This window comes from Chaetodon trifascialis, chromosome 6 (genome assembly GCF_039877785.1).
Source record: "Chaetodon trifascialis isolate fChaTrf1 chromosome 6, fChaTrf1.hap1, whole genome shotgun sequence".
Taxonomy (NCBI): Eukaryota; Metazoa; Chordata; class Actinopteri; order Chaetodontiformes; family Chaetodontidae; genus Chaetodon; species Chaetodon trifascialis.
The window spans coordinates 20,101,836-20,114,167 of record NC_092061.1 but is presented as its reverse complement, the minus strand read 5'-3'; the positions used below and the strand labels follow the sequence as shown (position 1 = coordinate 20,114,167).

Genomic DNA, 12,332 nt, shown 5'->3' with positions numbered 1-12,332 from the left:
CGGGGCATCGGCGAGCCTGGCTCTGTCCAAACAATCCACCTACTACACCTTTAACGTGCACTAAGTAACAAATGATATCTCGTTTGTTTAGAAAGTTGTAGCCAAAATAAAATTCAATACTACAGTGTGAAATTAGGGGTCATTTTTTTGTCAAATGTTGCAGCGCAGTGAAATAGTTAACTTACCAAAGGTGGGTGAAGATAAATAACTATCATCTCAACACTGAAGAAAATAATTGTGATCATAATTTTAGCCTTTTCTGTGCAGTCATACTCTGCAGCATCTCCAACACATTTTACTGTGAAAGGAAAAAAAAGTCAAATCCATGTGATTCTGGCATTTTGTCAGTGACGGCTCCAACTCGAAAGATGTCAAAACCCACAGTGTTATTCTATTTATTTCACATGGTTTGCAATGTCAACTCAAAAAAGCTTTTACATGTGCTTTTCTTGTTACGAAATGCTCTGATAGATCTGTTCTCTTTGTAGAAAATAGTGTGTGCATGGCAACATGTCGGAGGTTTCCCCACAGCGACTGCGAGAGACACGAGGCCTCTCTGTGCAGCACGTGCTTCCAAACACAAACACAACAGCGTCATTGTGAGATGGTCATAGGCTTGATTTCTTTTCCTAGATTTGTTTGTCATGTTTTTGCGGAGGCTGGACAACAGTGGTGCGAACTGGGTAGATGACATCACATGCATCCGCTTGAAGGTTACATGCGAGCAGCCTACGCACGAACCGCTCATACAGGACGAGCAGTGAGAGCGAGTCTGCCGCTGATGTCCAGACTTGTTCATCAGGTCAGTCATTGTTCTTCCAGCTACAGAAGGAGCCACAATCTCTCCACAACGCTGGATGCCGTTTCCTTTTATTCCTGTGTTGTCTGTTTCATGATGATGATGTCAAAGATCGATCACCCTGGATCTTAATAAACTGATTTGTTACTTGGCAAATATAAAGGTCTTATTCTTTGTCCTCGGTCTCTGGCTCACACTCACGACTTCTGTTCGGTTTCTAACGAGCTGTGACAGAAGATCATTTGGGCCAAAGGGCTGAACGTCCATTAGGCTTAAACAATAACAGCAAACATTCAACAAGCTGCTTGGCAACTTCTGACCGTAGGCCAAAATGCAGCCTTGCCAAAGAAAGTCAGTGAACTAATGCAACTCTTCAACCTGCCATCAGTCAACAACTGGAAATCCTCTGTGGCTTTCTGTTCAGGCAAAGATGGCGACTTCGGGGCTAAGGTTTGATCATGGGGACAAACGGGGGGCACCTAATTCACAACTTTTAACCCAGAACAACTAAGCCTCAGTTTTTCTTTCCCTTCACTGACTCACACCTCAGCCGCCTTCCTGCCGTCCCTCCCTCCTACCCTCAGTGTGTTTGGTTTCAGCAGCAGAGCGTCATCACAGGGGTCAGGAGGGGATCATGCCTTTGTTCCTCTTGCGGTCGGCCATGGTGCGGCGGTTGTGGTTTGACACGCGGCTCTTGTTGGCCTCCTTCTTGCGTCGGTCCAGGAACGTCTCCAGGGTTTGTCCTTGGCCTTTGGGTTGGCCCACCACGTTACTGGGACGTTCTGGCCGGAAACTGGAACAGGAGGATGAGGGGAAGTAAGCAGAGATTTTACCAGAGGGTGCACGTTAAACATGTTCACATCCATCAAGTTAAAACAATATTTCTACAAAATATGGGGGAAAAACATCTTTACTGAGCGAAAAATCTGTCAAATATATTTTCATGAAGAAACTTTGACTGGAAACCCAGCTCAAACCCAGCTAGAAGTGAAGTTTGACTCTACCCTCTCCTTTGGTGCATGGCAGCTCTTCTAGCTTCAGCCCTCTCCCTCAGCAGAGCCGGGTCCTGCACAAACTGGTCCCTGTTCACGTTGTTCTGAAGTAAAATGGATCCACGTGTAAACACAGTTGGAAAATCACAAAAGAAAGGAAATAACAAATCATGCAGTATCCCCATTGAGCTTTAAAATGAGTCAGAAAGAATGTTTTTTTTTTTTTCCTGCAATGTTGGTAATGCTATTTTGGAATGATTTCAGTACCGGTAAAGTCTGTTCCTCTTCCTCGTCTTCACCCTCGTCGTCGTCCTCTGGTTTGTTTCCTTTTCTCAGTACCTGTGGGACTGTGAAAGGCCTGCAGGAAAACACAACGTGAAAATGAAAAAAAGTACACTGACACTGAGAAATTAAGAGGTGCTTCAGTCTACTCCACTGTGTCTCGAGACCATCGGGATCAAAAGACACAAACACCAAGTTAAAAAAGCCCTCCATGATTTACCTTCTGTTCAGCAAACTGTCTCCATCCAGGTCATTAGCTCCCACTTGGTTCATGTCGTAGGTGTCGTCGTACTCATCGTCGTAGTCGTCCAGGCCGTAAGTGGCTGCACTTTCACCGGGCTCAATGATGACCTCGTCCACCACTGTCTCATAAGCCTGATAACGAGCTCTCTGCTCCGCGATGTGCCGCTTGTCGTTCAGGGTCTCTCGAGCGCTCTCACCTTTCCTGCAAGAGTGAGAAAACAAGGCAAGATGACTCTTGACCTCAGGCAGTTTTTCAGGGCAGCATTACAAAAACAGGTATTAACGTCTGGACGTCCTCCTTGGCTTTGATTCGACAGTTTGAGCAGGATTTCATATCGATGTGAATCAGGCAAAAGCTCAGTTTTGTCACCAGTATATTGGTGGTTTATATTATTATTCAATTGGTGCATAAAAAAAGAGTCCAGGGATTTTTCATTTCTGATTAGTAAAGCGTTCCCTGTGTGTTCTCACCTCCTGCCCTTCCAGATGCGGGACATGTCCACCTGGTCCCTGCGGAAGACGTCAAACTCGTCATCATCAAACACATTGGATCTGACGTTCAGAACATCTGGAAGCTCCTCCTTCGCTGGCCTGAAAGAACAGAAGAGGAACGGAGGTCAAGTCACAGCAAAACCCCTGATCCCTGACAACACATTCTTAGCTTCTAGAACGAGAGGATGTGCTGCCTTTCTCTGTTTTTATATCAATGTCAAATGACATCAGGAGATACTGCTGATCAGAAAAATAGTGATGATCATTTTGTGATACAACAGATATGATGGATAGACATTACAGACATCATGGACAGGTCAGTCATGAGGTCTTAATATTCTCACAGGATAAACTAAAATGAATTGAATCACTTGCTATCTCCTGGAAAAGAACCTCTTTTTGAACTACAGAACACTTTCCATATGAGAATCTCAGCAGCACGATCCACATGGCAGAAGATGCCTATGAGCATTACATCCCAGTGTGCTGCCTTACCTTGGCATGGCTCGGTCCAGTTTGTCCAGGTTGGGGGTCAAGCGGTCCTCCAGGATGTTGTTGATGACCAGCTCAGAGTTATAGTTGTATTCCTGCAGGCAGGCCAGCAGGAAACCTTCACCCAAATCAGGCAACAAGTCCCTTATACATGACAGCAGAGACTCCAGCTCTGCCCCGCTCACCGGACACACTGCACCCTGATGACACACGGACGACACAGAAAATAAGCAAACACTCTGTCAAAGCCAGGTCAGTCGTCTAACCTCCTTTTTTAAGTAATTTAAATTAGCTGTGATAATTACAGAACTCACGTTGTTTCCTTTTCGGGGAACATCCAACATGGCCTCCGCTCCCCTCAGGCTCTCTATTCCTCCTCCTGCTGGCTCTCGGTCATTCTGAAGTTCAAACCCAGCTGAAGACGCAGCAGCAGCAGCACCACCACCACCACTTGCTCCTCCCTGATAGGCTGAGGAGACTTTGTCCTGAATTTGGCTCTGTGGTTTCCGTCGCCCAACACTGTCCCAGGCACTTTCTACCCCCTGCAGCAGGTACGACGTCCGGGTCTCATCACTGAGGAGAACAGGGGGTTAAGGAAATAAAACCACTAGAGGCGTTACTCTCTGCTACTAACACTGAAGTGTGGCTTTGAGACCAATCTTCCATCTTTAATGTCCCTCCACCACAACTAGCTGTTGCCATGCTGAGGGCTGCCGTTAATGACTGATATCATTATGGATTAATCCTCTGACTATTTTGTGGATTAAGACGAAGAGGTCAGATTGTCACATTTAAGACACTGGAACCATCAAATGTTTTGCATATCTGCTTAAAAAAATGGTGATTCTTCAATCTAACTGTCGCAGCTCTAAACTCAATTTGTGACTGTCTCACTAAATGTACTATATTGGTTTTAATTTCTCAGTAGTGCAATTAACTTTACATACATCCTCAAATGTATCTTAAATAAATCTTTGAGTTAAAGCTAAAGCTGCAGATGGTTAAATCTACATTTCTACTGATCAAAAAATACTTAAATGTTTTACATTTGGAAATAGAGGCCCACAGTCTACTGTCCATCTTTGCCTTGCATTTGACCTGATTTGCTCTGCTGCTTACTTGAAAAAACAAACAAAAAAACATCCATCTTTGGTTATTTTTAGATCTGTTTTTTAAATCTGTTTACACAGTTATTGCTGTAAAGTTGATAAGGATACATGAAAGGGAGGGCCTGTTGTAGGAGGCTGACGTCGTCTGCGATGGGGAACTGCTCATCGTAGTCTGACAAGAACCTGGAAGGACGAAGAAACCAAACAGCAAACCCCTTCATACGCATTGTATTGTATTTAAAGAGGCTGAAACACATGAAGTCCCCCAAGAGCCATGGAGGCGAACCTTGATTTCAACCAGTAACTTTACCTTTTCTCAGTTAAAAAAGATGTGAAATGTTGAAGGAGCTCCTCGGCAAATGTTAGCATGTTTTCTCCTCTGCAAAGAAACAAACATCAGCAGAATGAATATATGCAGGTGTAAGGCTAACATGGGCTATTGCTAATACTGCTCCTATGCATGCTGACACTTTGGAAGTCTCACCCCTCCAGGATGGGCTGTAAACAGGTGTGATGCAGCACCAGGTGAGCTGTCTCCACCATCTTACGACAGGAGTGGGACAACCTCTTCCATAAGTCCTCCTGAAGACTAAAGGAGGATTTGTGAGATTATTCACTATCATTAATTATTGTATTCAGCCAGCGGGTCTCAATCTATTTTCTTAGCGCTTGCATTCACCTTTTTAAAAGCACCAAATGGAGCAGAAACTCACCCTTTATCATCAAAGTTTCTCTTCCTCAGCGACTTCTCGAGATCAGGCACAGCGGTCTCATAAAACGAGGTCAGTCTGGCAGGAAATTAAACAAAAGAATCATGACAAGCTTTCGCGAAGATGTGCCTCAACATGAAAAGCGGTACGAGCCAAATGACTCCATCCGTCTACCTGCTGAGGAATCCATGGGAGTGGAAGCTGGAGCAGGCGGCAGGGAAGATGTCCAGGAAGGCATGGATGGTGGTGGTTGAGTCACACAGGTACAAAATAAGATCTTCAAGTTCCTAGGACAGAAAAGAAAACACATACATTATCGTGTAGCAGCAGTGTCACTGTCTGTGTATCTGATCAGCCATGCACAGACCACAAGTCTTTTCAACATTATTTTAAAAAGAGGTGAAAAAAAATGCTCTATTTGACTATATTTAACCAATCAAGTGTCCGGATTTGAAGAGATTTCTGAAACTTCAAACAAACTTACTTGAAATTCTGATCTTTGGAGTAACAGTAAGTCCTGATCACCACCATGTTGTCTTGTTGACAAGTCTTACATTTAAAAACAGTATTCCTACTCAGGCTAATCTGCCTAATGTCTAAGGAAGGCTTGATTTATCCACTGAGGTTTAAAGCAGAAAGTGGAAAGAAAGACCAAAAGATGTGTCATCAACCCAGATGTCTCCACAGCAGATCAGCCTGTTAAATGTTTCTTTCAGAATGGGCTTGTGCCAACATACTAAATATTGCTGTAAGTTCATTGGTTTCACATGCAGTGATGAACAAAGATGTGTGTCTGTCTCACCTGCTGGCTCATGGTCATGGCAGTGGGCTGTTTGTGTGCACTCAGCTTCATCGGCTCCAGGGCTGTGGCTCCCTCTAAGTGGAGACCGCACTTATCCAGGATGGTGTCAAACACCTGAAGGTGACGGAGAGTAAGAGATGTGAGAACGAGAGGAGGAGGATGATCTAGAATCTCACAGAAAGCCATACACTTTCCATACAAATATACAGGTATCTAATCTCACCTGTAACACAGTGGGCACTGTCTCATCCAGGTCGCTGTAGTAAGACGGCTGCTGTGTAAAGATGTTCTCTTGAAAAAAAAAAAGAAGTGACAAACTGATAAAAACTACCAATCTTCAGGATGCATCTTAATCTAACAGATAGATTCTCATCAAAATACCATGTGATGATTTAAGCTGAACTGTAACAGCTCACCAATCATCTTATGCAGCAGCTGGCTGTTGCCCTTTCCAAAGAGCACACATAGATCCAGAATTTTAGGAATGTCAAACAGGAAGTTCTCATAGATAATTTCTCCAAACACAGCTGGGGTGATGAAGTTCTCCTGTGAAAGAGGACAAGACACAGATAAAACAGTGCACAGTATTGTCACTGCCACTCCCAAACAGTACTAATCAAACTAGAACTGGTATTTTTACTGAGGAGCAGATCATTATTCCCTCTCTAGAGTTCATATTTGGGTGCTGCTCCTACCTTGGACTCTTTATGCGTGGCCATCCTGAGGAAGGTCAAGAAGACCACCCTGTGGATGGAGCGCTGCATGTCGGCCACCGCCGGGGAAGAGGGGAGGGCGGCGAGATCGAGGCTGCGAGGTGCGTGATGCAGGTATGAATCAAGGCACCTCTGCAGAGATTCATCAAACACCACCTAGTGGAGGAGACAGACCAAAGCAGGAAACTTCTATGTGCCATCACTGAATTTACAGTGTTTACATGCATTTGCAGTTGTCCAGCTGCCACACACCTTTGTGGGTAAGTAAACAGAAAAGGAGCTAAATGAATTTGGGGGCAGATTAAGAAACTGACAGGACAACATCACTAAATAGGAAAGAAAATTGAACTTGAAAACAGTAGAAACCTTTCAAGGAGATCCTATTTAAATCACTAAGGCTCTCAACCATTATTTTATTGATTCAGTGGCCACTATTGCCCTCAAATGAACACAACTCCATTGGATGTTGCAGCCTTGAAAAATGTTCTCAGACTTCCACCAAAGAGGCAGTCAAGTGTTGAATACGAAAACCCACAGCTCAACTACAACTGAATAAGTCCTTATCTCAACGAAAAACTCCTCTTCAGGATCCGAGGAAGTAAACAAAAATACTCAGTTTCAGTTTCAATACAACAGCTGGCCAGTGAAATTAAAACCATGTGACACCTCTTGTGTCTACTAGACAAGCTTAGTGGTTCTCCAGCAGCTCTCAAGAAGAAGAGAAGAAGAAGAAACATACTTTTTATTATCACATCACACAGAGTTAGTTGCACACTACACGCCATGCTTCCCGTGAAATTATTTTCTCCGCATTTATCCCATCCTCGGTCTGTCGATCCTCCGTGGCAGACCAGGAGCGGTGGGCTGCCAGCTGCCAGCCAACGCCGGCGCCCGGGGACCAGTTCTCCTTCGTCACCATCATCTTCTTGCATGCTTTTAGTGGGGGTTATTTAGGGAGGAAACCCCAGGTGAACATGCAAACTCCACACAGAAAGGCCCCCTTTTTTCCTCGAGCAGCAGGCACCGAAGGCATGGTGGAGGACTTGCCACCAGCTCCCACAGCGGGATTCGACTTTGGACCTTCTAGCTGTGAGGTGTTACCAATCATTCTTCTGCTACCCTACCCAAAGTGAAGAAGGTTAACTGCTTCTTTACTGATAAAGTTCAATCATTATTGGACAAGGATGGTGTTGTTGAGGCTGTGTTTTTAGGATCTTAGGAAAGCCTTTGACTCTGTAAGTCAATCATCTTCAGTTTCTTTCCAGATGCCCTTAGGTGCATAGAGTTCGACCTTTCTGACAGAAAGTTGCCATCCTAACCAACACAGTAGCCCAACCGCACACCTGGCCAGGGACTACAGATGTAATTTTGACATAAAATTCGGACATTCTGAGAAACAAACCATACAATTAAATGTGGCTTAGAGAGATGTTTACATGTCAGCAGTCCCTCACCTGACACCAGAACTTGTCATGGGGCAGTGCGAGCAGCCACTCCAGGTCCTCTGTGATGAATTTGGCACGTTCCAGAAACTCCTCCACGTCAGCAGGAGAGCCGTCCTCTGGCGGGGACTTGTAAGGCACAAAACAGCGCTCCTCCTTCCTGACTGGGTGCTGATGTTGAACAGAAAGCAAAGTGTTTGAGTCTGGATATTCTTGAAGCACTGCAGACTACTGTTTGAGTGTGTGTCTGTATGAAATTATGTAATATGACTCACCAGTGCAGGCAGTGTGTGCTCTTTTCCCAGCGGGCCAGGCTCAGTCACCTGTCGTTCATCCAGTGGCACTCGGGCACAGGCCATGGCGTCTCCCGCTCTAGTTTTTTCTACCAAATCAAACCAATCATCAGTTATTTCAGTGTGCTTGTAGGGTTTTTGAAGTTACATAATTTCATATTTACAGTTTTTTAAGTACTTAAGTATTGTACCTGCTCAATCACAGAACACAACAAGCTTTGGCAACTCTGGAAATGTTTTCAGGACGGGCATGGCATGAGATGACATAAATATTATGATAGCTCATTAATTCTTCACTTCAGAAGTAAAGGCAGATCAATGTACTGTGACAGAAGACTTCCTTCATAGCACATTGCCATAAAAATATTCAATTTTCATCTTTAATCTCTCATAATTTTAGTGTTCTCTTGTGTCAAAAAACTGAGCAAATCACTTTATTTACCATCCTTTATTGTTACTTACCACTTCATTATCTTTTACTTCGTTTGAATGTAAATAGCATGAAATGAGCACAAAATGTCAAATAAGATACTGAGAATATACATCTAAGTGCTGTAGCTAAAAAAAAAAAAATACGATCGTTGTTTTAAGTACTTCTTTTATCCTAAAAAAAAATGTAAATGTGAACACAGCAAGACGAATACCAGTCCAAAATTACATAAAATATAGCACTCAAACACAGTTGTTGCTGTTGTATTGTACACGTGTCACTGTTGTGTTTACCATCTCTACAAGTGATGTTGTTGTAGAGTGTCAGAAAACCTATTCATGGGGGGATTTAACCCAAATGTTGGAAACATTGCACTTCCTGTTTTTAACAACAGTAACTTCTAACAGTTACAGTGTTGTACATTATCTTACAATTATATTAACTGGAATAAAACGTGCGCAGGGTGGATTTTCATCATTTACCTCCTGTTGACAGATAAGCAGTTAAAACGTGTCTGAAGTGGGGGATGCTACCATTAGCTAGCTAACAGCAGCAGCAGCAGTTTATTCAGCCAGGAAAACTTCAGCTACGACAACCTCTGCTTAGTTAGCCAAGTCAACGTTAGCTGCTTAAATCAACGTAAATCACCACTGTCAATAAAAAGTAGTGTTCGTGCTGTTCACCACGAACGTTACAGCACCACAACCATCACTCGACGTCGTTTATTAGCTAGTTTCTGACTGAAAAACGGCGCAGTCGGCTAAGATAACTTGCTAGCTAACCGCTATTCATCAAGTTCAACAGAACTAACAGCACGTCAATGAATGGAGTGAAGCTAACGTCAATGTAACGTGGCTAACCAGCCGGTGACTTTATAACTGTCCTCTTGTGACGCGTATGTAATAACTGTACATGAAACAAGTTAATAATTCTGCTCACCTCTTAATGTGACTGTCTGTAACTCTTTTCAAGCCATGTCATCAAAGTCGTTACGCCTTTGTGGAGTTTCAGTTTCCAAACGTTTACTAATCACCTGTGTTGGGCCAGGAAGTGACACTTTTTGGCAAGACGCATGCGCAATCAAACGACACCTGAAAGCCTTTACCGCCCCCTTGTGGGGACCAAAGGGAGGCCACAGAATCAGAACCGCTTTGATCAGCAAAATGTCAAGTGTGCACAGCAATGTTATGCAATGACATGGTTAAAAATTAAAGAGGTCGAGGTAAAGTTGAAGCAAGAATTGTATACTATATAGAGTAATGAAATGTGCTACAGATACTATACTATAACCACCTGTTTTGCAGTCAAAACAAAAGTCACACTTTAACCCCAATCTAAGGAGATGGCCTTGAACACTCCAGTAATGAACACATCCTTTCCTGAGTTTAGAAGTGTCACTTGAAAGTTCAGTCAGGGACAATGGTAATAAACAAATCCACAAAGAGAATATAACTCATATTTTTCATTTTATTTGTCAAACTCTCAGAAAAAAGCAACATGGTAAAAATACTTTGTATCTATTTTTTACCATTTGTGCCATTATGTATCCGAAGAGTGAAGGAATCAGCTACTTAGCAGCACATCAGCTTTTTAAACGTAGTTGAAGCTAACAAATCTGCTAACTTAAGGACCTCATAAAAGAAATATAGAATATTATATCTGAATATTGAAGCTTTGCTTGAACAGAGGACTACAGGGAGAGCCGTTCACTTGCACAGACACATATCCAAATAAAAATCTAACCACATATGCATTAAATAGGTAAAACAAACTGTTAAAGATGATGAACAAACACAGTATCACTCAAAAAGGACTCTGGACACAATTTTCTTGGAAAAGGAAGTTTATAAAAAAAAAAAAGAAAGATTCCAATGACACAGAGAGAAGGCGGAGAAAGATTCCCTTGAATCACATTGGATACAATATGTTTAAAAATGATGCATTACTAGTCTGAAAGCGCATCCGTAAATCATTTAAATCTCCAGAAAGTCGAACATTGGTTGGTTTGTTGTGTGAAGAGACACTTCCGTTGAAATAAGAGTTTTTGCACCAATAAAACCGTTTTATTGTCTGTGTGCTCCTGAACTTACTGGTTTGTGTGAACTGTGACATTCAGATTATCATAACGGACCAGAAAATACTGACTGTGAGTGACTTTATGCTCTGGCAAACAGCTAACATGCACATTGCATTACAGGTTTATCATGTATTCCAAAAGCCGTCCCACTTATTCAACAGAACACACGAAAACAAAGAAAGAACAGAAAGACAACGAACAGAAAGACCTCTTTCATGGCTTGTGGTGTAAAGCTAAACTGAATACTTTATCTTGTGTGTATAACATAAAATAAATATTTTATGGCTCAAACAACAATAAATAATCTTCATCATATTTCTAAGCAGCATTAACACTGTACCTTATGGTACCCTTTTTAATGGCTTGCCTTTTCCACCCAGGAATAACAGAAAACATTGTTTTGTTGTTTTTTATCGTAGACCTGTACAAGGTGACAGCCTGACAAGGCTTCAGGTTTCTATCTAATCCAGTTCTTCTATCCAGTTTCTTTCTAATAAATAATAAACTACAGCTCTATTCTACAGTAGTATAGAATCTACAATAAACTATATAGCTTTTGGTAAAGGATCACTTTTGAATATTGTGCAGAGGATAATCTGTGCACTGCTGGACTCTGAATAGCATTAAGATGTCAGTAACTACAGATCAACAGAGAGCCACCAAACGTGCACAGATTTGTAGTGCACACAGCAGCACGAAGGATGAGGTTTTGTTTCATACTTAATACTGTTGCAGCTTGCTGAAGTGAAACCAGTCGCACCACAATATGAAGAGCGACTGGTTCCCGGAATGCTCCAGTAAACAACCTTACTGATCGTAAACCATTTTTCACCGGCATCCCTCAGATTGAATCCCACTACCGGGCCCCCGCGCTGGTATTATCAGTGTTGAACATGAATCTGTAGCCAACAGTATTACACATCGTAACACATCGCTCTGTGTTTTAGCATAAGATCAAAATTTCTATGGATACAACTGACGATCATCACTGATTAATCTGTGATTATTTTCTTGATTCACGATTATTCGTTTGAGCCATATAAAATAGTTTAAAAAAAAAAAACTTAAAAAAAAAAAAAAAACCTAATTCCCTCATCAATGTCATCCAAATGTCCTGTTTTGGTCAACCAACATGTGAAAAACCCAAAGATGTTCAATTAATGTTCAATTAACTATAACAGCAGCCGGCCAGCAGAAACAAACAGCAAATACTGACATTTCAGAGGCTGGAACCACTTATTTTTAACCATTTTTATCTTAAATCGGTTACCAAATTAACAGCCAGTTAATCTTACGCTGATCGACTAATGGATTCACTGACATATTGTTCTGGCTCTGAAGGTTTGTCTTCACTGGAACTAGGGTTTTATCCCAAACCTGAGCCCCAGTTCATGTGGTAACTTGGGAAACTGGTTAGAAATCCTTTTTTATTTTTTTTTATTTTTTTTATTTTTTT

At 42.2% G+C, this 12,332-nt stretch overlaps 1 protein-coding gene across 1 annotated transcript; it reads right to left on the bottom strand.

Annotated features, from left to right (window-relative positions):
• Window positions 1–367: 367 nt before the first annotated feature.
• On the bottom strand, window positions 368–9,851 carry ascc2 (activating signal cointegrator 1 complex subunit 2). The gene is made up of 19 exons (XM_070963729.1): window positions 9,739–9,851; window positions 8,352–8,458; window positions 8,089–8,247; window positions 6,617–6,790; window positions 6,338–6,467; window positions 6,145–6,212; window positions 5,922–6,035; window positions 5,294–5,406; window positions 5,123–5,197; window positions 4,894–4,998; window positions 4,720–4,788; window positions 4,518–4,592; window positions 3,615–3,873; window positions 3,304–3,500; window positions 2,788–2,907; window positions 2,294–2,518; window positions 2,059–2,149; window positions 1,804–1,895; window positions 368–1,592 (listed from the first exon to the last, which is right to left on the bottom strand). Exons 2-19 carry the CDS (start codon window positions 8,433–8,435, stop codon window positions 1,421–1,423), a joined length of 2,322 nt encoding a protein of 773 aa, XP_070819830.1. The 5' UTR covers window positions 8,436–8,458; window positions 9,739–9,851; the 3' UTR covers window positions 368–1,420.
• Between the last annotated feature and the right edge of the window lie 2,481 nt (window positions 9,852–12,332).

Coding starts and splice junctions, on each gene's coding strand:
- ascc2 (XM_070963729.1), bottom strand. CDS start 8,435: ATGGCCTGTGCCCGAGTGCCACTGGATGAACGACAGGTGACTGAGCCT. Junction 5,407..5,921: donor CCATGACCATGAGCCAGCAG/GTGAGACAGACA, acceptor TTTCTGTCCTAG/GAACTTGAAGATCTTATTTT. Junction 3,501..3,614: donor TTCCCCGAAAAGGAAACAAC/GTGAGTTCTGTA, acceptor GTGTGTCATCAG/GGTGCAGTGTGTCCGGTGAG.